The sequence below is a fragment of the Podarcis vaucheri genome (genome assembly GCF_965113315.1).
Source record: "Podarcis vaucheri genome assembly, chromosome: 11".
Classification (NCBI taxonomy): domain Eukaryota; kingdom Metazoa; phylum Chordata; class Lepidosauria; order Squamata; family Lacertidae; genus Podarcis; species Podarcis vaucheri.
In genome coordinates this window covers 50,694,965-50,722,385 of record NC_138749.1, presented here as the reverse complement: position 1 = coordinate 50,722,385, position 27,421 = coordinate 50,694,965, and the positions used below count along the sequence as shown (strand labels likewise).

At 41.5% G+C, this 27,421-nt stretch overlaps 1 protein-coding gene across 1 annotated transcript in view; it reads right to left on the bottom strand.

Annotated features, from left to right (window-relative positions):
• The window catches only part of MEGF10 (multiple EGF like domains 10), a 118,711-nt gene that overhangs the window by 39,930 nt on the left and 51,360 nt on the right, over window positions 1–27,421 (bottom strand). Inside the window, exons 6-10 of the mRNA XM_082191545.1 lie at window positions 17,599–17,845; window positions 15,709–15,829; window positions 14,124–14,260; window positions 8,473–8,685; window positions 1,403–1,577 (exon numbers count right to left, since the gene is read on the bottom strand). Of these exons, the coding sequence (XP_082047671.1) occupies window positions 1,403–1,577; window positions 8,473–8,685; window positions 14,124–14,260; window positions 15,709–15,829; window positions 17,599–17,845 (893 nt within the window). The remainder of the gene's footprint in view (window positions 1–1,402; window positions 1,578–8,472; window positions 8,686–14,123; window positions 14,261–15,708; window positions 15,830–17,598; window positions 17,846–27,421) is intronic.

Sequence of the window (27,421 nt, the reverse complement as noted above, 5' to 3'; positions counted from 1 at the left end):
CCCCTACATAAGCTCTGGCAAGTTAGCTAAGGGGCTTAGCTTATACATCAAGCTGCTGCTATTTCTTTTTGACACAAAGCAAATTTAATAGCGGAAGCCGAACCTGCTAGACTGCCACATCATCCTTAATAAAAGATACTAATTTCATATTAGTTGGCATGAAAGATAATGCATCATTTCACAATTTTACCCTTATTCCTGTTACTTCTACTATAAGCAGAGGCAACTAAAGGCATACAATGTAAGTAGAAATAGGTAGAAAAGAAGAACAGCAAAAAGTGTAACAGAACTTTTTGACAAGAAAAAGTATCATTGCTTTTAAGATTGTATTATGAGCATTACATTTTTATATAAACACAGGTGATTGGTTGCTACATTAGATGTCAGGTTTACACCAATAATTCAATTTATAATGAGAATTACACGCTGTCACTTAAATCCCTGGATCAGAACTTCCGATAGTTCCACCTGCTTCTTTTTCACAGGCCCTGCCAGCCAGGTATTTATCCTTCTCCTGGGCGTGGGGCCAAGTGTTGATACTGGTCAGTTGGCATCGCACCCAGGTGAACGCCCCCTAGAGTCCTGCCACCATTGGCCAATTTGGAGGCAGGAGTCTGATCCGGCTGGCAATAGGCCAGTTCACAGGGGAGAGGCGGTGCCCACAAAGCAGCCCGCCCAAGGAGGGCAAACGGATTAGCAGCTTTCCATTTTTCTTATTCTCAAATACAGACGAGGAGATTCTAATAGATTGCTTTATTGAATTCCAGAACCTGTAGGTGTGATCTTAAGGCTATCCCCCTCCTGACATACATTTTAATTTTCAGTTTATTTTTTTTTTAAGGCGATTGGTTCACCTACATTTTATCAGTTACCACTACAAGCAACTCAGTGGACACATTTGGAAGTGGCGGATATTGTGTTAGCTTTCCTTGTTACAATGCTACCGCTTCTGTCTTGATTTCTAACATTCCCTTTCCACTGTTGGATTACTGAACTGTTGCTTTTTAAAATAAATATAGAACCGTGGCACACTAAATTTCATTCACACCGATGAATGTGGTGTGACACGCTGGCACCCTTTATGTGCTTCTGTTCCCCCTTGATTCACACATGAAAATGGCAAGAAAGACCTGTACCCCAAATTTCTTTCATCCAACCATTTTCGGGGTTAATGAGGTTGTAAACAGATTTCATTTTTTTTTCTACAGGCAATTAATGTGGAAATGGACGTTAGACTTCCAGTAGATTCTCAGAAGTGGCCTTTATGACATTGGACAGATCACATAATACATAAAAATTATCAAGTAGGAAGCATCAGGAAAATGCAGTCACTGTGTCCAAAGGACTGATAGCTGCTGAGATAGCCAATGAGGAATAGTCAATGACAATCGAAATCGTGTACCTTAAATCCTGGGGCACAGATGCATTTTCCAGTCACACTGTCACAGTCAGCACCATTTTGGCAACTGCAAATCTGTTGACAAGATTCTCCATAGAATCCCGGGGAACATGTCTCATTACAGTAGAGTCCAGACCGGCCTGGCTTGCAAGAACATTCTCCAGACATAGGATGACAGCTGTGACCAAGGCATGAAAGGAATAAAACATTTGGAGTTAAATATGACACCAAGAATCCAATGCAGCAAAATACTCTTACAGACACATTATAAAAGGATTTCACACAGGGGGCTTTAAAAATAAAATGAAAATGCATGCATTGGAGTGGGTGGGGATACAGGAACACACACTGTAATATTATATTACCTATGTAATAGTAAATCGGACTTCTATTTATTTTGTATCTTAAATAATTAAAAACATTCCTTTTGTATTGTGGAAAAATCCATACATGGATATGGTTAGAATTAATTTCTGGGGTGAGCAGTGACAAAAGTAATCTGAATAAACAACCATAATATATTTTCAAATGAAGTGTAAAAACCTCTGTGTTTCACTGATGGCTCATTAGGGTGCAACTCACCCGCCTACTCCCACAAACTGACTACCACTAAACTCATGCTCGTAATTTGCATTCTGCTTTATTATGAAGACCATATTGAAACTTAGTGCTCCTTTATGATACATCCATGTGCTTCTTTGTTAGTTAAAACTAAAGATATGGCGTTAAAAGGCATTCTTGCATTTAACGTGCCGTGTGGAATTTCATCCCAAAGCAAATACGAGCTTCAGAGCAGGGATTCCTACAGCAGTGGAAGAAAGGGTTAAATTCCTTCCATGTCTGCTGTACTTGCCATAATACCTGCACTCACAGCTGATGCTGTGAATTTGAATTTAAAAAATAAATAAATCCTGCGCAAATATGCATTTAACTCACGTGTAGTTTGGCCCTGAGTAAGAAACCTATATATGCTTCCCCTCGCTTAAAGTGGTGTGCTAGCCTGCAACAGATTTCCTTCCTTGAAATGCCGCCAAATCACTTTTACAGAAGAAAGGTCGGGGCACTTTTACAACCTTGGAGAATATGGATAGCCTGTGGTTTCCATACCTGGTGAAAGACCAGCTGTCTTTACCTGAAAACAGCAGCTCCATTCAATAGCAGCTTCATTCAGTAACAGCCACACAGCTGTTGTCTTGTAACAAATGGACACCATCAGCTGCGCTAAGATATATGTGCCGGGAAAGTGGACACAAAGGGGTGCTCTGTGGTTCTCTGGCAGACAAAGCACTCAGCTTAACGCTCACCAAAGGGAAGCCTTAATATCCAGATCAATTATGTTTACAATAGACAGCTTGTTTAAAGATGGACTCTGATCACTGATTGAAGTAATATTCCCCAAGGCATCCTGAAGGGGGAGGATGTACCAAAATCCAGACACATCAAATGAATTATGGCTGGAGATGGCCTTCCTTCAGTGATTTGCGGGGGAAATCCTCGCTGTAAGACTCCTTGCTCATTTAATATAACTTCCTTAATGCTTGATGTTCTTTATCACTATTACTAACTGCTGTGACCACCAAAAGACACTGGCTTTCTTATGAGAGTAAAACAAAAAGCATAAAAGCACACACACAAGTATAAAGTAAGTTTTCCATTCAACTCCAATCTGCAGAAAGCAGGAATTGCACATTTTTTTCTAGCTGATATATTCTAGCTGTTACATGTTTCTGAAATCTTTGGGAAACATAGCGGACTGAGATTATTCATTACTATTTCATTATTTGAAATATTTGATCCTAATTTTCAATCTTTGGTTTTCAAGGCAGTTCATAATTAATCCAGAGTGCAGTGGATAGACTGGTGACTGGGAGCAGCCGCTGAGACCATATAACACTGATTCTGAAAGATCTACATTTGTTCCCAGTACATTTCTGAGCACAATTCAAAGTGTTGGTGCTGACCTTTAAAGATCTAAACGGCCTCGGCCCAGCATACCTGAAGGAGCGTCTCCACCCCTATCGTTCAGCCCAGACACTGAGGTCCAGCTCTGAGGGCCTTCTGGCTGTTCCCTCACAGCAAGAAGTGAGGTTACAGGGAACCAGGCAGAGGGCCTCCTTGGTAGTGGCACCCACCCTGTGGAACACCCTCCCATCAGTCAAGGAAATAAACAACTATCTGACTTTTAGAAGACATCTGAAGGCAGCCCTGTTTAGGAAGGTTTTCAAAGTTTGATGTTTTACTATGTATTTATATATACTGGAAGCTGCCCAGAGTGGCTGGGGCAGCCCAGTAATATGGGCGGGGCACAAACAATAAATAAATAATAATAATAATAATAATTATTATTATTATTATTATTATTATTATTATTATTATTATTATTATTATTATTTCCATTTGAGGTCAGAGAAAATGATATGGGCAGTGGGCTTGCTGCAATGGTGCTCAGTTCTCCTTATGAGAAGAGGCATGTACAAAGTGCTCACCTACACAGGTGTACTGCATGCAGCCTGTTTTCAAAACCCAAGGCAACAGCTCCATTCCAAGGAGTACTTGAACTTTAAGAGTGCTCCTATCCCCAATATCCAAATGCTGCTTTAAAAAAATAAACAAAACCTTCTTAAAGAGCTAACAGCCGTTCCACGTAGTGAGAAACTGCAGCTCCTGGTGTGCACATTTCAAATGATCCTAGGGTTGACAAATAATCCTGGGAGTGATGGAAGATGATGACATGTGTTCCCTCCCATGGACATTGTCTCAGGGGTAAAAGATGGCTGTTTCCATTTAAGGACCCAATCTAAACAACTTTATCGCACTAGCCATTGGCCACAACAAAGCTGAATTAAAAAGAAATACAAGCAACACAGGTGGCACTGTGGGTTAAACCACAGAGCCTAGGACTTGCCGATCAGAAGGTTGGTGGTTCGAATCCCTGTGACGGGGTGAGCTCCCGTTGCTCGGTCCCTGCTCCTGCCAACCTAGCAGTTCGAAAGCACGTCAAAGTGCAAGGAGATAAATGGGTACCGCTCCGGCGGGAAGGTAAACAGCGTTTCCGTGCACTGCTCTGGTTCGCCAGAAGCAGCTTAGTCATGCTGGCCACATGACCCGGAAGTTGTACATCGGCTCCCTCGGCCAATAAAGCAAGATGAGCACCACAACCCCAGAGTCGGCTACGACTGGACCTAATGTTCAGGTGTCCCTTTACCTTTACCTTTATTTAGATCTCTGTGTTTCCCCTTACAGTTCATGCCTATATTGTCCAGCGTCTTCTTTCCGATCTTTTTGGCCACCAAAGCAAAAAGTGGGTGACTTTTTGAAGCGTTTACATCGCTAAGAAGCCATAGGACCTTCTCTGACGGGGAGAGGCATCTTTCCTGTATGGACAGTAGGGTGAGAAATCACCTCCAGGGTCCAATGTATAGTGGGCAAAATAGTAAATAGTGCAAGGTGTCTTCCCCGCAGTTGCCCACATATACGTAGTCTGTCTTTGTATGGTACCTTGCTATATCGTCTGTCCAGGATGGTGGAGGGCATAGCTTGAATCGCAGCTCAGTAAAAGCAAATCTAAGTGAGGCTGGCCGTCTAAGTATCTAAAGGGGAAAGCCCAGTGGTACATTATTTGCTTTGCATGCAGAAAGTGTCAGATTTAATCCTTGGCATCTCTAGGTAGAGCTGGGTGAGACCCCAGTCTGAAATCTTGAAGGGCTACTGTCTTTCCATGTGATAATACCGATCTTAACCACTGAAATATGGCTGCTTCCCATATCACTTCTTCTTTCACAGCAAAGGCCTCAAGAGCATTCTGCAAATTCCCAAGTCCCGCTACATTCCTTGAGATTCATCCCACAGTTTTCCAGAGGGCCCCTTGACTCTCAGGAGCAGATGCATCGTGTGCAGCAGTAGGAGCCAGGAAAGCCCCACTGAATCAGCACAGCTCCACTTGTTCTTCTTTAAGTCTTTGGGGAATAAGAAATCCCTGTTCGTTCATTTTCTCTCTTTCTCTTTAAGTAGAAGTCAAACTGTGACATTGATATTCTGTAGCCCTGTTCCCCAGCCACAGTGTGCTAGGAAACCATAGCTGCGCACATATTGATTGACACCAAAATCAGTATTCCGTAATTTGTAATTAACATATAGGAAGCAGAAACACTTTGGAAGCTTTTGATGGCTCGTGTTTAGTTAGTTTAATTGGCAATGCACAGCGCACACAGATGTTAAGAAATGCGGCACCTACTTATCTCTTAAGTTCACATCTTAGGGAATCTGCTTGCACGCAGGACATCAAATTAGTATCTAAATCTGCAATTAATCAAATATTTTACTGCCAGTGACAAATTATGCAGAGATGCCAGATACATTGTGCCTATGCTCTTAGGTATGGTGCTTATCATTCTGCAGGTATGGCCAGATCAGACCAGAGGCTAAGCTGGTCCAGCATCCTGCTTTCCAGTGACCAACCAGATGCCTTTGAGACAAGCAGGGTATGAGGGCACAGCTGCACTTTCATGGTGACTACTGTTTTGAAAGTCAAAGCTCTGAATGGCAAAGGTCGGCAAAACAGTACATTGAAAGGAAGAAACTTGCCTCCACGCCCCAGACTTTCTTTAGGAAGAGCCAAAGTAGAGCCTATTGCTGAGGATAAGAGACTGATGGGAAATAGTATATGACTAAAGGTAAAAAAAATGCTAAAGGACCCCTGGACGGTTAATTCCAGTCAAAGGCAGCTATGGGGTTGAGGCACTCATCTCTCAGGCTGAGGGAGCCAGTATTTGTCCAGACAGCTTTCTGGGTCCTGCGGCCAGCATGACTAAACTGCTTCTGGCGCAACGGGACACTGTAATGGAAGCCTGAGCACACAGAAACGCCGTTTACCTTCCTGCCGCAGCAATACCTATTTATCTACTTGAACTGGTGTGCTTTCAAACTGCTAGGTTGGCAGGAGCTGGGACAGAACAATGGGAGCTCACCCAGTCGTGGGGATTTGAACTGCCAACCTTCTGATTGGCAAGCCCAAGAGGCTCAGTGGTTTAGACCACAGCGCCACCCATTGTATCACTACCCCACAGCGAAATCCAATATTTTTATGCTATTGAATGGTGCATACACTTTTTAAAGAGACATGTGAATATATTTTGGATATGTTCAGGCATATCTGAAATGTTTTGCTTTCATCCTATACTGCCAACTTAAACCGTTTGCTCTTTTGAAGTAAACTGTAGAATTCACATTGCAGTTTATTCCATTTTCAGGACATTCCCCTTTTAGCCTCCACATAATGTTTGAGCTTTCACAAAATGGAAAACTGTAGAATTAACAAACAGATGCTCCCACACCTACATTATTTCTAAGTCCATTCCATTTGTCACAGAAAAGAGGAAATGTCAAAAACATGTTCAAAAATAGTCACATGCTTCTGTTTACATCTGAACATCTGCAGTATGACTTGACCAAAGCTGTCTTTCCAGTGGTATAAATGAAAGAACAGCTGTGTTGAACATGAATCAAGCATTAACCTTGAAATATCAGAAATGCTACACAGTGCTGTGCCATACATTCTTGTCAATGTAAAATGTTTATAGCAGACTTTAGTTAATCTTCTAAAAGCTTAATTGTAGCTCCTACATACAGATTTTATCAGAAGAAAGGTGCATTGGTTTGGTAAAACTTACTTCATTTAACTAGCTCAACCTGGTAGTTACTACATTACCTATTGCCCACGGGGAAATGGCACATGGGAAAACAGGAAGCACACCAGTGAAAAGTCATGTTAATGAAAATGAGAAAGGAATGTAACCAGCTCCCACATCAATTACTGAACACATCAAGCAATCACAATGTTTAAATATATTATCCTTGCTGATCATGATGCCACACAACAGTGAAAACATTTCTTTTAAAGCTTCTCTGCCACTTGGTGCAACAGTTGAACCATAAACTCTGATAAAAACCATGGATTCCACCATGTAAGGATTAGCTCTCTGACTGCTTGCCCCAGCAATCTTGCTTAAAAATGTATATACATCTTAAATACTGAATTAAATGCAGCAAGCCCCACTGCATGCATGCCCAGGCTTGTGTGCATACAGTTGTGCTCCCTTCCCCTTTTTGAAACAGCAGCTGTCTTCTGCTCTCTCACAAGAGTGTTTTCATTTATTCCCAGTTTCAACCTGATTCAACCACTTAACTAATTCTACCTATCGCCCACAACTGGTAAAACTGCAGCACAAGATGACTGATACTTAGAAAAGGCATGTATTCTGCTCTGGTCAGACCTCACCTGAAGTACTGTGTCCAGTTCTGGGCACCACAGTTCAAGAAGGACACTGACAAACTGGAACGTGTCCAGAGGAGGGCAACCAAAATGGTCAGAGGCCTGGAAACGATGCCTTATGAGGAACGGCTAAGGGAGCTGGGCATGTTTAGCCTGGAGAAGAGGAGGTTAAGGGGTGATATGATAGCCATGTTCTAATATATAAAAGGATGTCACATAGAGGAGGGAGAAAGGTTGTTTTCTGCTGCTCCTGAGAAGCGGACACGGAGCAATGGATCCAAACTACAAGAAAGAAGATTCCACCTAAACATTAGGAAGAACTTCCTGACAGTAAGAGCTGTTCGACAGTGGAATTTGCTGCCAAGGAGTGTGGTGGAGTCTCCTTCTTTGGAGGTCTTTAAGCAGAGGCTTGACAACCATATGTCAGGAGTGCTCTGATGGTGTTTCCTGCTTGGCAGGGGGTTGGACTCGATGGCCCTTGTGGTCTCTTCCAACTCTATGATTCTATGATTCTATGATTCTATGATTCTATGAAAAGGCAGCCAAGACTTCCTGTTTACAAGCAATCTTCACTATTCTTTTCTGAGAAATGAATGGGAAAACTAGCCATCCTTTCAGGTACTGGCACATTGGACTAGAAACCAAGGAGCTACCAAGAATGCCATCTCAATACTGCAGAGAAGCAACAGAACCTCCTTAAAGTCTTATAAGACCTTAGTCTAGCTCCCTCTATATTTGGCCAACTGAAGTTGCCCAGACCAGCATAGGACAAGAATGTCTGCCAAAAGTTCTAGAAGCTTACCTGTGAGTATTCGGCAAATAGCAGGGGCATTTTTTGTCACATTTGAGACCATAGACACCTTCGGAGCACAGTCTTGTTTCGCAGCGTTCTCCTGTGTATCCTGGCTCACAAAGGCATGCACCACTAATGTGATAGCATTTTCCACCATTCATGCATTGGCACGTCTCTGCACATTGTACTCCAAAGGTTCCCACTGGACATTCATCTTGGCATCTGTTGAGAAAGTAAGGGAGAGAGACATGTTCTTTACTTTCTGTTAAAATATTTTGAAGTTCTATTTGGAATCTCCATTCCTAATACCTTCCATAATGGCAAAAGCTGCATCCACACTGTACCTTTAAAGCACATTCAAAGTAAATTCTGTACCTCAAAGAATTATGGGTATTCTAGTTTACCTTCCCACGGAGTTACAATTCACAGTAACCCTTAACAAACTGCAATTATTGGGGGGGGGGGCTTTAAAGGTATAGCGCGTAGGAGGCTGTGAAAGGAATGCACAACTCTAAAAAATAAAAGGAAGAAAATTTCAAGACAAGCTTTCGCTTACACAGTAAATTTGGGTGCAAAGGGACAAGGATATAAACATGCACAACATGAGAAAATAACTGCTGAAGAAATACCAGATGGGTTCTCTAGTGTGCAAAACTTCTATGTGAATGAGGAGGGAGTGAAGCAGGTCCCTCTGCAAACACCTTTAAAATGATTCAGGTCAATGGTTCGATGATATAACATGAACACAAAGGATGGAAGTGGAATCCTTAGTATACCAACAGAGAAAAAGCAACTGTTCTTTACGATATAAACAGTCAAGAGGAAGAAAGCAAATCTCTGCTAAAGGACTGCTTAATAATAGACTAGGATAAATGCTAAGAGATGGTTGTTTCTATTTAAATCAACGGTTAATCTTTTAAAGCCCATTTGTATGAAGCGATTCCACTTTTGTCAGATCTCCGCACTCAAATAACAGCCAGCTTCTTTTTCTTTAGAATGACTATGTACTGACTAGAACATTGTATATGTTTTCTTCTAGTTGATTTCTCCCACCCACCCAAGGCTATGAAGAGATGAGGACTCGCCTGGTTTATATGTAAAACTGCCCAAACAGCTCAGTTCCAAGACCTTAACAGGTTTTGTGTCTGTGTGTTTCTCAAAGAGATTGGGATGCATAGCCACACATGAAGCCCCATGTGGTCACTTTCTGATACTATTTAAGTCTTATCAGTATTCCACCTCTGTTCTTCCCAATCAGATTATTTCATACAGGTTAGGGCTAGAAGAATATAAACTCAGATCCATTTGTTGCAAGGCAACACTATCGCTACCATAGATCATTCAGACCAGAAACACGTGTGCAACCTAGAGAGACTACCGCAGCATTCACATTGCAGTTTATTCCATTTTCAGGACATTCCCCTTTTAGCCTCCACATAATGTTTGAGCTTTCACAAAATGGAAAAACCACTTCCAGAACTTTAGCGGAATATAGCTAAAGTTTAGTTAATATAGCTAATAGTTTAGCACTCATTTCCATATTATTTGCAAATGGATTTTTTTTCTGGAAGCAAATAACATGGAAATGAGTACAGTCGTACCTTGGAAGTCAAACAGAATCCGTTCCAGAAGTCCGTTCAACTTCCAAAACGTTCGAAAACCAAAGTGTGGCTTCTGATTGGCTGCAGGAAGCTCCTGCAGCCAATCAGAAGCCGCAGAATTCCCATCGGATGTTTGGGTTCCAAAAATAGTTTGCAAACCAGAACACTCACTTCCGGGTTTGCGGTGTTTGGAAGCCAAAATGTTCAAGAACTAAGCTGTTTGAAAACCAAGGTATGACAGTATTAAACTCGCACTATATTCCACTATAGTTCCAGAAGTGGCTTTTATGTCGCATGAAAGCTCAAATATAATGTGGAAATTGAGAGGCAATGAAAAGTCGTGAAACTAGAATAAACAGCCATGTGAATGCAGCCTAGTGTTGTGTCCCAGAAAAGTATCTCTAAAATGAATAGTTCCAGCTGTCTCAAGCAACATAACAAAGTTACAGGAAAAGGCAACGGTTTTCCTTCCCAGCTCCAAATGTGGCAACGAGTCAGATCCTTAGAATAGTGTATCAGCAAAACCTATTTAATTAATCTTTTGCAACTGGAAAGGCACCACACATCAGTGATATAGTACATACCACCTAGCAAGCATGAAATCTCAGTTTCAAACCTGGTATCTCCATTTAAAAGGATGAGGATGCATATAATGGAGAAGACCTCTGCTTAAGACCTTGGATAGTTACTGCTAGTCATAGTTAATACTTAGCTAGACGGCCAAGTAGTCTGACCTGCTCTAAGCCAATTATTTCCAGCTACCACGGAGGGAGAGAGTTCACCCCATTATGTTATCTCCCTAGATGCAGCACTTATAATACCTCAGAGGAAAGGGGGAATTTTCTTTAGATGCTTGTTTCTTAGAACCCAAAATTCTACCACAATTCTGACATCTGAAATATAAGACATAGCTTTAAACCATTTTTTTCTTCCACACAGAACCCAACAGGATCCATCACACGAGAAGTCATTTTACCCTCGAAACACAAGTGCCTTCACTTCACTTCAGGGTCAAATCCACAATGAATAAACCGGCATAGTGTGTTATTTCCTGTGGCAGTTGGAGCAAGAACTAAGAAAGAAAGCCTCTACCAATGTTCTGTGCTCCTTCCAACACACACAAAAATGGTTATGCAGAGATAATTGACGGTTAGGAAAAGAGGCCAGGGTTAAGGCCAGCTGCTACACATTCTTTTCAAACACCACAGACAGTATGCAAGATTTGATGAAACATAAATGGGGAGCACAGGGAGTTCTTAGTACATAGTAGCAAAGGGAATAATCCATTGGGAAGGTCTCTTGCACAAGTTCCACTGACATGAAAAGGAGCAGAGCCAAAGTTCCTTCTTTGGCAAGGATGCAAATAAATCCACTTGGGGAAGTTGTCAGAATTTTTCCTCCCCTCCAGTTCTGACAGTGATTCCTGAAGGTATGTCACACAGAAAGCAGGGAACACAGAAGACCAAAACTCCGTTAGCTGAGAGAGGCTAAGGGAAGATGCCACCAGATCCTCCTTCACAAATGGGGCTGTGAAAAGAAATATTTCTCCAAGATGCAACCTGACAAGTTCACTTCCAGTATCTGGGGTAGGGGAGTATACATAACCTTAAGTTTCATGCATCTGACAAGGTTGTTTGCTGCGGAAAAAACAAGTTAGTTTTACTTTTTCATGTTTATTTATATTTCTAAAAGGGTTTTGAATATTTCTAGTAGGTTTTTGTTGTTGCTTTCATCAGTTTGGGGACATTTCTTTTTCCAGACTTTTCATTTTGGTTTTGTTAGTCATGTTTTGTTAACCTTGGGGAAGCATATAATGCCAGTTGCTTGGGAACAGACGTGGAGAGGCTGCTGTTTTGGGGCTCAATTCCTGCTTTTGTGGGCTTCCCACTGGCATCTGATTGGCCACTGTAGGAAACAGGATGCTGTGTCCTAGCTGTGTCCTTGGTCTAATCTAGAAGGGCTTTTCTTACATACTTCTTTGGAGCCACAACTGAAGTGCCCCAAAATGAGGTGGCCTAAAAATGTGTGCTGGCTAGGGAAAAAAAGAGCTTCAATCAAGCCATCACCACTATCTTTCCACAGTTCATAGACAAGTGTCCCATTATGCTCCCATCTCATTTGGTCTCCATCTCATGAGTTTCCCCTTGCAATGGGAAAGACAAGCAACACATCAGACCACACATTTTCCATCACCTCTTATTTCATGCAGAACTTGGAATCTCATGTCCTGGATGGGGTTCCCTGCCTTCTGCTCTCTGTCATTCAGGGCCCCCTCCAGCATCCCTCCCCCCCTTTATTTTTTTGCTTTTTTTATTATGACGTCTCGCTCATCTCTTTGGGGCTCTTCCCAGTTAGCTCTTGCTACATTTTATTGACAGCATCTTCAGTTAAAAGCTCTCCGGTACAAAAGGAATACCTGCTGAGCCTCTGCCAGTCAGAGTAGACAGATGTAGGACCAAATGCTTCAGATTCACATAAAGCAGCTTAATACATTCAACACCAGATTTCAAAAGCAGACTTTGTAAATTCAAGAAGTGAGCTTTGAATTCTAAAATGTTGCTGAATTTTAAATGTTAGTTGTCAGGAAAGAGAGAGTGCTTCCATCTCCCATCCAAATAAGGACTGCAAGCTTCTAATTCTCAAAAGGCCTAACGTTGCAAGTCGATATTTTTGTGGCCTGCAAAATTCAACAGCATATTGATCACAAAAGGAAGGAAACACACGCTGAGTTCCAGTTCCATAGCTAGGGGGGGAAACAGGTCCTATCTTCCTTCCTTCTAAAAGACTTCAACTTGCTAACCAGGATTTGGGGTCCTGACATGAGCCATAAAAACAGAAAATAAGTGAAATTGTAATTGTAGAGCTGCAAACTTTCTCAGAACCAGCAGGGGGAGCAGAGCAGTGATGTCATAATTAGCCAGTATGTAATCAGTCTTTCTCCAGGACAACAGTTTTAAAACACTTTATAAAAAGAAATCTATAGTAGCTAGAGAATATATTTTTTCTCCAATAGTGGGATGGCTGCACTTTCCTGAGCTCCCAGCAGCAGAGTCACTGCTGTTTAGAAGGAGCAACAGTGGGAGCCAATAGGCAAAGGTAAAGAACCCCTAGACGGTTAAGTCCAGTCAAAGGCAACTATGGGGTTGTGGCGCTCATCTCACTTTTAGGCTGAAGGAGCCGACATTTGTGCACAGCCAGCTTTCTGAGTCATGTGGCCAGCATGACCAAACTGCTTCTGGCGCAACGGAACACCGTGACAAAAACGAGAGCGCATGGAAACGCCGTTTACCTTCCCATCCCAGTGGTACCTATTTATCTACTTGCACTGGTGTGCTTTCAAACTGCTAGGTTGGCGGGAGCTGGGACAAAGCAATGGGAGCTCATTCCGTCACGGGGATTCGATCCACCGACCTTCCGATCGGCAAGCCCAAGAGGCTCAGCATCACCTGCATCCCAATATGCCACTCCTGCCACTGCACCTGCAGAGAGCCAACCTCCCAACACCCTTGGCCATCATACTCTCCCTTCCTGGTAAGCAGCAACTCTGCAGTCAGGAGGTCAGATAAGTGGTATCAGCCCCCCACCCCCAATCCACTACAGGAATTCAGTCAACAGGTGTTTACTGAATAACTCTTGAGGACACACTGAATCTTGGAATTTAGGGGGAATCTCCACTGAACTTTGAGGACACACTGAATCTTAGAACTTAAGAGGAATCTCCACCGAGCATCCCCACTGAATCTGGACAACTGTATAGTGGTACCTTGGTTCTTGAACTTAATCTGTTCCAGGAGTCTGTTCGACTCCTGAAACAGTTTGAAAACCAAGTCTCGGCTTTCAACTGGCTGCTGGAGCTTCCTGCACTCAAGCGGAAGCCGCGCCATACGTTCGGCTTCCAAAAAACGTTCACAAACTGGAACACTTACTCCCAGGTTTGTGGCGTTCAGGAGCCGATTTGTTTGACTACTAAGCCATTCAGGAACCAAGGCACCACTGTATTGGAATTCTCCCTTCTGCTCAGTAGCCATGGTAGAAAGTGGCGAAGTTGTATCTGCTTACCGTTCGCCTGTGTAACCAGGGCTACAGTGACACTGCCCTGTAGCTGAGTCACATGTCCCCCCATTGTGACACTGGCATTCTTGAGAGCAGTTCTTTCCGTAACGCCCTTCAGGACAAGGCTGACCACAAACTGTGCCCTGTTTGGAAACAGAATCTCAGTTTTATGCCTGGGAGTGCAGCTGCGAGAGGGAAAGACGAGGGGGGATCTGAAGGAAGCAAGGAGATTAACATGTTCGTATACCAGACAGCTTGTGCACATCTTAAAAATGCCAGATACCGTTTTAGCTTGCAACACAACAAACGTTTGCCTCAAGTGTTAGGGTGCTAATTTGTTGGAATGTTCATTCTGTAAAATAAATCTAATCCTAGATTTAATTTCTAAGCAACAGTAAACATTTAGATATTTTAAATATAGCTCTTCTGTGTTCAGGCATCCATTGTAATACAAGGAGATACTTTAGAGTCAAAATGCTTCAAAGGGAAAGATAACTTGTTACATCAATCTTTTTATTTTAAATTTGTTTTCAACTGTAAATTTTATTTTATTTTTCTAAAAAAAAAACACCTGCTACACAGATTTTGCTCAGACCCCTGCCATATGTAAGATTCTTCGTCTAATCAACGTTTTCTAAAAAGTATGTTGGCTTCATGGAATAGCAGCTATAAAGCTTGAACAATGGTGACAAACAACTGAGGACAACAAACCACATGCTGACTCAGAGAGAAGCTAGATAGTAATAATAATAAATTATTATTATTATTATTATTATTATTATTATTACTACTACTACTACTACTACTACTATTATTATTTATACCCCACCTATCTGGCTCCTAACAGATGATGATGATTATTATTATTTTATCAAAGTGATAAAACATCAGACATTAAAAACTTCCCTAAACAGGGCTGCCTTCATCTCTGAGAGGGCACCAGCGCTGAATTCTTGCAGCACTTCTCTCTCTCTCCGACTTCTGACTATGCTTTTCAAACATAAAATACAAAATGGAAGGCAAAAAGAGACACATTATTGGAAGATGCTTACAAACTTTGGAAAAACTTCCTCCATGTGGAGGTCTACCAAAAGAGAAAAAAGAAAAAAGCCAGGTGCTTTCTGTAATTGCAGTGAAGTGTTTGGAGGATATTCATGGAGTATATAGGGGAATTATCTTTAGGTCCTCGTCTTCTGTACAAAATGTAAAGCTGTAAATATTTGTTTAAGTGGTCCATAGCCTTAGGGATAGAGCAATAGAATATAAATGCATACATGAATTCCCATACAACTATAGAAGCAGGACAGAAATTTAGATAAATACAAGTCACTGACTTGGTAGAGCTTTAAGTGATTCATCTTGTGTGGGACAGAAAGCATACATTTTCTCTTCCTGTCTAGGCTCATGCGAATTGGTAGATGCCGATTACCATATGTTTTTGTAATGGTTTGGTTCTGATCCCTTATGATAGTATTGTGTGCTGACACATTTCCTCTTTTCTTGCCTGATGTTAGGCTGTGGTTCCAATTACATTTTTCTCCAGAGGCCCGCAGTAACGGAAGCTTATACTCTTTTATAAAGGTACATTTACCATCCATCCAGGAGGACAGGCACATTCCCCAGTTACATGATGACATACTCCACCATTCTGACATGGGCATCTTTCTTCACACTGTGGCCCATGTTTACCAGGAGGACAGAGATCCTCACAACTAAAAAAGAAAGAAAAGCATGTTGAATACTACAGATACTTTTAAATATATTGACATTTCTCTGGTGCTTTTAATAGGCTGCACATTTATTTCAGCTAAAGAATGCAAAACTAATCCGTAAAACAAAGGGAGCATTGCACCAAGAGTTTTGCTGCATAAGCAGTACAACTCCCCAGCTTACAATGGAGCGCGCAGACGTAATTCCTGGTAAATTGTCCCTAAGTTAGCAATTAAAGGACTGCAGAAATAGGTCTACTTCCTTACATTTTTTTCTTCCCTGGTCCAATTTATAATTGAGTTGCACTGGGTGGGGGGGGGGGAGGCGATGCTAAAATTCTAATGAGTATTATTAATTATCTAATTTATCTAATTGTGGTAATGTTTGCAGGATTTTAGCCCTGTTGTATGAACAATATTAAGGCTGGTGTAGAAATTGTACAGTGCTTCTTTCTGTGCCCCAGGAGAAGCTGGCTTTTCAGTGCCTTACCTTTTTTCTTTTAGCATGTGCATTGAGGAAGGGGGGGGGATTTGTGCCTGGGGCAATCAGCTTTTTTTATCTATCAGCCTGGGTTCCCCTGAAGGTATGTACTAAATCAGCACATGCTCCAAGGATCCTTATTTACCATGGACAATCCCAATTCCCTATTATTTGGTGACTGTCTAATTTTTGTCTTCTGAGGATACTTTGCTAATACTGTGGCCAGAGTTACCATTCTTTAGATTGTTTCAGCAAAGGGCATCTTACCCATTTTGAATATCTTCTGCTCTGGGATCCACAATTACAGTACAAGCTTCAAAACAAAAAAGTGCCATCCGTAGCAACTGCCTACAGAAAAATTCACTACTGTTCTCTAAGGAACTAATACCTTCCCCCACTCACTATAATCCTGTATGATATGTTAGACCCATGGTTCCCAACGTGGGGCACCCCCCCCCCACACACACAGGGAGACAATTTGATTTTTAAGGGGGGGGCAATTTGAGAATGAGTTAGACCAAGTTAATGGCCTTTTAGGCTTCCACCACGTGAATATGAGTTCATTTTTTGAATAATACGAATTATACGTTGGGAGGGGGATTAGGATTTTAGAGATGCTTAGGTGGGGCATGGTCAAAAGAAGGTTGGGAACCACTGGGTTAGACTGAGAAGGATTGTGGCTGCCTCAATATAATTAAATGAAAGTCATCGCTGAGCAAAGAGCTGAACCCATGCTTTCCTGGTCCCAGTCCAACACTACAAGCAGCGGATCGTGAAAGCTTAATCAACAACACAACAGACTTTAAGATTTGTTGTTTTTGCCCAATTTCTATTACAGTCATACCTTGGATCTTGAATGCCTTGGCTCCCAAACAAATCGGCTCCCAAACCCGATAGAAACCCGGAAGTGAGTGTTCCGGTTTTTGAACGATTTTTGGAAGCCGAACATCCGACGGGGCTTCTGTGGCTTCTGATGGGCCGCAGGAGCTTCCTGCGGCCCATCAGAAGCCACACTTTGGTTTTCGAACATTTTGGAAGTCAAACAGACTTCCAGAACAGATTCTGTTCAACTTCCAAAGTACAACTGTACTTAATTTTTATCTTCTGTTTTAGCAAGTTGGACCTGGAACTGAGAGGCAAATTCAACTCCCAACCCAACCATAAGCAAAGAGCAAGTTGTTTAACCCTCACTGATGCAGTATGGATCATCTTGTCACCCACGCCAATAAATGACGCGTATCGTGAAATCTGCTGCTATTCCACACATAGAACAAATACAACTGTTGCATACAAGGCTCCGGTGTATCCAGGAGGGCATCTGCATTCTCCAGTCACATGATCACAAGTGGCTCCATTCTGACACTGGCATTTCTGGTGGCAATCGTTTCCATAGGTCCCTTGGTCACAGTGTTCTTCGCAGCGCCATCCCTTGAATCCAGCAGCACAGTGGCAGGCTCCAGTGATGGGATTGCACAAGGCTCCGTTTTTGCATTGGCAGCGACTACTGCAGTGTGGTCCCCAGTGGTAACTGTCACATGCTGAGTGGAAAGCAAAAAGCAAGGGTGACAATGGCTCCCTGAACCACTTATTCTCCAGTACTTAAATTATTATGACTCAGCAATTTGAAATTAGCAGCACGAAAGTGATTTGCTTGCTTTTTCTTTTTTAAAAAAGCCAAGTGATTTTTCATTGGACTGATAAATGTTCCCAACATTGGAAACATAAGCTTTTGAGTTGTGCATTACTTTTCCTCAAGTATAGGTGGTTGTATAAAAAAGAAGGTTGGGAGGGGGGGTTGCAATATTTATCCAGTTCATTATTGCAAACCGGTTACTGACATACCGTAAACAGGATTTTTAAATTTATTGGCTTCTCCCCAGAAATCCAAACTAAAGGGGTAGAGGAAATATGGGCTGACATTTTGATGGCAGCAATGCTACGTGGACACAACAAACAACTTGCATGCATGAGGATTATCAATCCCACAATAAACACCTCTCTGGAAGCACATGTAGAGAGAATCCACGCTTTATAGCAGGAAATGTTAACCAAATGAAGCTGATTGTTTTAAAGCAAATGTAGAGAAATATTCCAAACAAGAAAACTGAAATAAGAACCCATGTCTGTGTACAATTTTAAATCTAGTTTCTTTGTATTTTCTTGTTGACTTCCCCACTAGAGATATTATTGCTAACACTGGTAAAAATTATTCAAAGTTGGGGGCTTTCAGTCTCACTGGTTTAAATGAGAGATTTAAGCATGGGCCCTGGAGTCTTTGAGACTAAAATAAACCCTCAACTTTTTGATGTATTGTGAATATTTTTTGCTGGAGTGTAACCTCTAGCAAGGCCTCAAGAGAAACTTTAATACAACTTCAGTATGTTCTATATGCATCGTTCCATTTATTGTTCATTTCAAAATGTTCTGAATCCTATAAAAGGTAGCAGCTCACATGACAAGGGGAATGATGAGTTTCATCATTCCCTACCAAGTCACTGCAACTGTAACAACTTTGATAAATTTTCCCATAAGTGAAAAATTTATCTTGATTACTGCTTTAGTTATTTGGCTGTATTCATCAATACAGGACAGCATATTTGAAATTATTTTTGTGAACTTATTCAAAAATTCTTAAATATTATTATCATATATTGCATTTATTAAATATCCTGCCCATCCTCCAGAATGAGACCAGGGCGGCAAACAAATCCACAATCAAAAACAAAAACACACTCTTTAAAACATTCTAAAAACAATTATAATTAAAAACATCCAAAAGCAGTTATTCCATCCAGTGATATGGCTCCATTATGCCCTAAGGTGATAAATAATCTGTCAATGTGCACTGTCAAAGTGTATTATATCAAATCCATTATTTCACAGAAAGCTTACATATGAATAGTAAGTACCTCCTAAGATCTCCTATTTGCTCCCTTTCACGAGAAAATATAAAAGGTTTTTTTTAAATAAAGAAATAAAAATAAAAATGGAAGCACTAGAAGTAACCCATAAAAAGGTCATATGGAGTTCACCAAGATTTTGCTAAACGTGCGCTCAGAGCATCTGCTTTTTATTTTCATGTTGTTCTGATAACAATAGTATCGTGGCAAAATTCCAGAGCAACTACTTTATGATCAGACACACTCAGCCTGCTTAGTGACTGACAGCTATTGTTCTCATTGCCTTCTCCTGAGGCAGAGCAATCAGGCAGAGAACAGACCTACTTTCTTAAAGGAGACACAAAGAACTCAAGACATCTCCTCAGGGTGAAAACTACTCTAGCAGAAGGTTTAACCATTCAGACCACGCAAATAAAAAAGGACAGGCGCTTTTAAGGATAATTTCCCGTATGTGATTGGTAACCTAGATATATCATAAGATCACAGATTACCTTGACATGACCATTTCTTATTGAACAAGATTCTCCTCTAATGGCAATTATAATTTGTAATGTGCAATGGAAATAATTGGGTCTATATCCACTATGGCAGATAGTTCCTTACATTAGATAAGGTCTTATAGCATTCATAAAGACTTTGAAATGCTTCCTTCCTAGGCTGGCCGAATTTCAAATTCATTTCTGTATTCTACACTGTATGCAAACGCACTACAATTAGATATTACATTGCTCTCAAAAACTGTGAAAAGTTTTATGGCTGCTCTTGGAAATTAAAGATTATTATCTTTAAATAAGATAAATAAATAAAGCCCTTTGAATGGGTCTGGGCAGACAAGAAAATGCTATGTTTACACTTAGGCAGTCCTTACATCTCAGAAAGCAAAATGCTTTGAGACACATGTATGCTTGCATTGCGTTTGTTAGACAGACTTACGTTCCCCAAAGGCCTTAGAAAGACCACCAGACTTTTGCTTTACACCTCCTTGTGTATTCAGATTACAGTCCCCCTTCAAGTGGAACAAGACTGTTTCAGCCAGTCTCCCAAGAGAGATTTAAAAATGAACTCCAATGTCTTGGAATGTCTGAACAAACCACCATAGAGAATTGAAGAATTTAAAAGTGACCATCAGACATGGAATAAAATGGACCATTTTCATCCCGGGGGTAGATTTGTACTAGGTATGAACTTGGCCCAGTATCTTTATATTCAGCATACTTCAGCAGAGGGAAACAATTCTTTTGGCTCATAAAGCCCATCACATATTGTTTTACTGACTGCTGGAAGCAAGATATTTGATGCAACCCACCAATGGTCATGCAGATGTTTAGAGAGACAGCTTAATCATTCTGAATGTTACCACAGCAAGTTTATATCACTCCACATTTGCTATGGTATTAACGTACACCAGACAGAACACAGGCTAGCTTACATAAACTGTAGCTCTTGAGCCCATGACATTTTTCAAAATGCCAAACCATGTTCCTGTCTCTTTACCACGGTTGTTGAGGTGAGTTGTATACTGTGCCTGGCCGTATGTCTAAATTTAAACTATTTCAGCTGTAAGATCATCTTTCTGAATAAAGGAATGTAATTTATTGGTTTCCTGGATGTGCGTAGCTCATTGTGATTGTAGAGGCTTTTAAAAGATAAAGCAGGTGTCTGCTGGCAAGCTTTCCAGGTCCGTGAACATTCTAGCTATAAGTCATCAATGAATCGGGGCTGCTACTCATATGAATTTTCCCCAACACCAATATCATTCCAGTGCAGGGGAGAAAATACATGCTTAGTTATCACTTGAATTGAGAGATACATCATGAATTTCATTTTCCCATAAGTACATAAGTCAGAAAGGTGCTACACTCATTCGTAATACTTAAACTTAACATTTATATCACACTTTGAATGTTCAACGAACTTCACACACCTAATCTTGTAAATTTTACAGAACAACAAACCTGTAATGATATTATTACAGTGGTACCTCGGTTCCCAAACGCTGAAAACCCAGAAAACGACATCTGATGTGGCTGTCGGCTATTGTTTCCAGGGCGCCTGCACCAATTAGAAGCTGTGCCTTGGTTTTCGAACATTTCGGAAGTCAAACAGACTTCCGGAATGGATTAAGGTTGGAGCTTTGTTTTTGCTTTTTGTTTTTGTGACTATGTGGAACCCAGTTCAGCTACTGATTGATTGATTGTGCGACTGTGGAAATGGATAAAAGCCCTCCATCCAAACAAAGACTATCATCATTGCAGGTAAGAAAAGAAAATAATTTTAATTTTTATCATCTACAATTCTGTCTTATTTATTTTATAGTACAGTACATTGATTATTGCTTTCATTTTTTGGATCAATGGTCTCATTAGATAGTAAAAGTCATGTTAAATTGCTGTTTTAGGGGTTGTTTTTAAAAGTCTGAAACGGATTAATCCGTTTTGCATTACTTTCTATGGGAAAGTGCGCCTTGGTTTTGGAATGCTTTGGTTTTGGAACAGACTTCCGGGACGGATTAGGTTTGAGAACCAAGGTACCACTGTATGTTCATATTGCATATGGGGGCCTAAGGGTGAAAGGGATTATTCTGCCTACAATACAGTATTAGCTGCTGCAATACAGTATGCCAACTCTCATTACAATTATGTACATGCAGAGAAATTATCATGGCATCTTTACAAGCAATAGTTTACTCAACGCCCCACCCCTTCAGAGTCATGTTAACAAATGTCAGATGTGGAGCTGTTCTACATGTTGTCTAGGTATCTTATCTACATACGGATACCTACCTATTTTTGCAATGCATGTAAGAAACAGAGCATTCTCTCTTTTTACCTATCTTAATATCTTTGAAATCAACAGGATTATCAGCGCAGTCCTGTGCATGTGTACTCAGAGCTCAGCCATACCTTCCAACACGATGCAGCCCAAATCTGAGACACCATCTTTTGGGTACGAATTTCTGCAAGAGTCACATGACCCAAGCAATATCAAAGACCTGAAAAAGCGATCTCGGACCGAAATCGCGCAAGAGCAAGGGGCCCAAAATGGCCGTTGTACTTTCATGGGGGGGAAAACAGTTGTCCCAGTTTTTCTGGGGCAGTAGATGGGTATGAGCTCAACCCCAGTGAATTCAATGTAACTTACTCCCAAGTAAGTATGTACAGAATTGCAGCCTTCTGTCAATTTATACGAATCTATCATTGGACATTTAGTAGTTCCAGAGCATTTCTAACGAGGACAATTAGCAACGTTCAAGTTGAAAGCATGTCCACCCCTGTCAGCTGCGCAAAACTGCTTTTGGGAGCATTGTTGGGGTTGACCATGTCCACCTGCAAATTGGCCAAGCTAGACAAGGCGCTTTGCCTCTACTGCAGTGAACTGGGGGGGGGGTCAGTGTGTGGGTGCAGCTAAGTAAGTTTATTTGATGGTGTGGTAAATTAGATCACATTCTTAGCATGGAAGTGTAGGAAAGGTTAAGGTCAACTAAGGGAGCAGATAAGCATCCTTAGGGGCCTTTGAAGGTGAAGGACATTCTTGGAGGTCAGCTCCTCCTGGGTTGCGAGTCCCTTAGCCTGGATATGGAATATTCTTGAGGTTCACCTGCTGCAGCTACCTGGAGTTTTGGGGACGCACAAGAGGATGGAGCAGGAAGGCCTCCTGATGTCTGGACTTTGGGGCTATGCTTTGTCATGCTGCTTGGAAGGTGTAGGGTTCAGCTTATCCAAAGCTGAGATTTAGGATCTCTTCCCATACTTCTCATTTCACCCGCATATATTATTTTTTAAAAATGTGGAATGCCCTCCCATCAGATGTCAAAACGATAAACAACTACCTGACATTCAGAAGACATCTTAAGGCAGCCCTGTTCAGGGAAGTTTTTAATGTATGATATTTTAGTGTTTTTTTGGTTTCTATGGAAGCCGCCCAGAGTGGCTGGGGAAACCCAGCCAGATGGGCGGGGTACAAATAAATTATTATTATTATTATTATTATTATTATTATTATTATTATTATTATTTCAACCTATCACTTGTGTTGTCCCACCACTTTGCTCTAGGCTTGGTTGCAACCAAACACACTAGGTTGCCTTTCTATCTACCTGTCAGGATTCTGATACGGATCTGGCCTGTGGAGTCAAAAAGCCAAAGAACGTTATCTACCCAAGTATCATGACTAATGTACAAAAAAGCCTGCACCATTGCTAAGAACAAATAATATTATTGTACAGGACAAGTAAGTCACGTTGTTTCTTGCCTAATACTGACCGACTTCACAGACTCAGAGAGTTGTAGAGTTTGAAGGGACACTATAGGCCATCTAGTTTAAGTCTGCAATACAGGAGTCACATTTAAAAGGTCTCAGATGACAAGTTGAAGAGATCTGTCAAGAATAGTTACTTGGAATTACAGAAATATGAGCAAAATTGCAGTGGAAAGCTATTATTTAGCACGTGTGCTAAAAAAACCTCCATGAATAAAACACTGCTTTATCTCATTGCTTCATCTCGTAGCATTTAAAACATTAAAAAGCATATGGAAGCAGCACAGCTGTTAATCTGCTGAAAACAGGCTGTCTTCAAATTAATGACTATCCTCAGGTTACAGACTGTTGGGCAGGGGGTTAATCAGCATATGCACCATAGTGACTCATTGCTGTTCCAAGGTAAGAGACAGGGGAGGCAGAGGATACAAACAAAACCTAACTTCTATTAAGCTAAGGATAGCACATTACAAGTCAAGCTTAAAGGAGGTCAAGAAGGAGCACACTGCAAATTTGTCACTTGGGGGGGTGGAGAAGCACCACTTAAAGTAACTTCTACAAATTATAACACTATAATGATTTTTAAAACCTCATGGGAAAGATTTCAAAATGCGGCAGCCAAACTGGTGACTGGGAGTGGCCGCCGAGACCATATTACACTGATCCTTAAAGACCTACATTGGCTCCCAGTACGTTTCTGAGCACAATTCAAAGTGTTGGTGCTGATCTTTAAAGCCCTAAACGGCCTTGGCCCAGTATATCTGAAGGGGCGTCTCCACCCCCATCATTCAGCCTGGACACTGAGGTCCAGCTCCGAGGGCCTTCTGGCGGTTCCCTCACTGAGAGAAGTGAGGTTACAGGGAACCAGGCAGAGGGCCTTCTCAGTATTGGTGCCCGTCCTGTGGAACGCCCTCCATCAGATGTCAAGGAAATAAACATCTCTCTGACTTTTAGAAGACATCTGAAGGAAGCCCTGCTTAGGGAAGTTTTTAATGTTTGATGTTTTATTCTATTTTTAGTGTTCTGATGGGAACCACCCAAATTGACTGGGGAAATCCAGCCAAATGGGTGGGGTATAAATAATAAAATTCTTATTCTTATTCTTATTCAGACCTAAATGAAAACAAAAAAGAAGTCCATATTATACTTTGGCTTCAGAATTTCTTCTCAGGCGAACTTTCAGAATAGGCCTTGGATTTACATGCTCTTTCTTCTGCTTCTCCTGCCTCCCAATAAACACCACATTTTGACAGCCACGCATATGATGTCCTTATTCTTTTCCCCCTGAATTGAAAGAACATCTACTAGCTTGGGCCCTACACCCAATCTGTTCCCCAGGAAGAATTTGTGAACTAACGTGTTCAATCTAATTGAATTATATTTTTGCATCAACTGGGAAGGGATAGTTCAGATCAAATATTTATTTGGGCTGCCTTCTGGGCATCTATTTTCAATTAACAAAACATGGTGCTATAAGAACAAATACTCTGAATTATCACAGCCTATAAATTAACCCATTATGCTTTTCCAAAATACCCATGAGAACATGCCTCTCAAAAATGAACAATGTGGAACTGCTAATGCTGATGATTAAAAAAAAAACACCACGTAGATACATTTACATGATTGCAGGTGGTGCACAGATCTCATAGCACTTTTCTATAACAGAAGATATTGTTAGAATATTGTTAGAATCCTGAGAATCACAGGGCTGAGATTGTGCATTGGTGAGGCCTTGAAGGAGCTCTTTGATCTAGCCAGGATTTCACAGAAACAGTGGAGTGCCTTCACATGCAGAGTGGGTGCGATGCTGCTGCAGTTTGTGTACCAATATCATGTAAATTGTAGTGGCTTTATGTGAGCCCTCCATCGCCTGTCCAACCACCCCAACCAGCATCTCCATGTGGACCCAATCCTACTGCCTGCCCCAGTGCCCCCAGTGCTCCCATGGGCAGTTGTATGGGGCCAAGAAATGTGAGGAAACAGACTAAAATTGGTAGTGGAAGCCAGTTTCTAGATATCATGATTATGACAATGTTTCCTAAAGAAACCATAAGCCGCCTTAAGGAAAACTGTCAATGTTCCTTATTAACTTTAGCTGCTTTGATACCTCATTGTATTCACTGAAAAAATTCAAAAACCTGACATGTTTTTCAGATGCGAGCAAAATACAGTTGTACCTTGACTTTCAAATGCCTTGGGTGTCGAACGTTTTGGCTTCCAGACAATCAAAAACTGGAAGTGATTGTTCTGGTTTTCGAACATTATTTGGAACCTGAACGTCCAACGTGACTTCCACGGCTTCTGATTGGCTGCAGGAGCTTCCTGCAGCCAATCGGAAGCAACGCCTTGGCTTCCAAATGTTTTGGAAGTCGAACAGACTTCCGGAACCAATTCCATTTGACTTCCAAGGTACCACTGTAATGCTGAAGTACGCAAAATATGCAATCTGTTCATATAAACAATGCTAATTAGGTTCTACTAAAACATACAGATTAGCTGTAGCATTCCAACTCACACCACTGCATCTCTGTCCAGCTCAAAAAGGGGTCCAGGTGGGAGTTCACTTGCAGGAACGGTGATGGCCAAAAAGCCACTTTCAACACTCTCCCAAAGGGTGCACTAGTTCTGGGGATGAATGGGAGGAAGATTTAGGAGGACTCCCTGCCCATCTCCTTCTCTTCCTCCTCCTTTGGATACAGTAGAGAGGGCAATGGTGAAGTTGAACAGGGTCGGCCTTGAGGAACCTAAACAGTTTGGAGCTCGGTGCCATATTCAGGGAGCAGAACCAGGAAGACCTCCCCCAAACCTGAAGGAGTGTGACATGCATAGGTAAGGAGTTGGCATTAAGGCACACCTAATCACGACAGGTTTAGGAGCCTAAAAAGAGAATTGAGCATTTCCCACAATTGGTTTCATTTCCCCTATGCAGTTCCTAAGTTCTTAATAAAGTGACCCTAATTAAAGTCAGGACGCGGGTGGTGCTGTGGGTTAAACCACAGAGCCTAGGGCTTGCCAGTCAGAAGGTCGGAGGTTTGAATCCCCGCGATGGGGTGAGCTCCCGTTGCTCGGTCCCTGCTCCTGCCCACCTAGCAGTTTGAAAGCATGTCATAGTGCAAGTAGATAAATAGATACTGCTTCAGTGGGAAGGTAAACGGCATTTCCGTGCACTGCTCTGGTGTGCCAGAAGCGGCTTGGTCATGCTGGCCACATGACCCGGAAGCTGTACGCCGGCTCCCTCGGCCAATAAAGCGAGATGAGCGCCGCAACCCCAGAGTTGGCCACGACTGGACCTAATGGTCAGGGGTCCCTTTACCGTTACTTTAGTTAAAGCCATGTTCAACTAAATGTGGTATAGTCCAGTCCATCCAACCTAAGAAGGAGAAGGATATTTACAAAGTCTCAAAAAGAATGACAGTGGCTGGATCCAGACACGTCAAAGAAGCGTTTCAGTTTAAAGCGATGTAAATTTAAACAGGGAAAACAGGTTGAGAAAAATGGGACTCCACATTGTCATCTGATGGCACAGTATTATATCACACATACAACACATATAAATCACTTTTTCTTAATCAGCCTAGCTGAGCCCAGTGTGAGAGTCCTCCTGAAAATACATCTATCTGAACAGGCCCTTTGTATACCAAGTTTTATTTTCTGTCCTTTGTTTCCTAGAACAACCCATTCTTTTGGCACATGGCAACAGCTTATATGTTCTCCTATTTAAGTACAGTAAAGTGCTTCCTGCTTAATGCTCAGAGAAAATAGGATTTTGAGGTATTACAGAAATGTTGCATTCTGCACCTCAAGTACAGCCCCTTAGAGACACTGTTCTTAAATAATATACAGTATATTATAAGCAAATAAAAACATTTGATTAAACTTTTGTTCACTCCCCCCCCCCTTAAACATTCAGATCATTTGGGAGCAATATTGCTTTAGTCCTCTGTAGTACATATT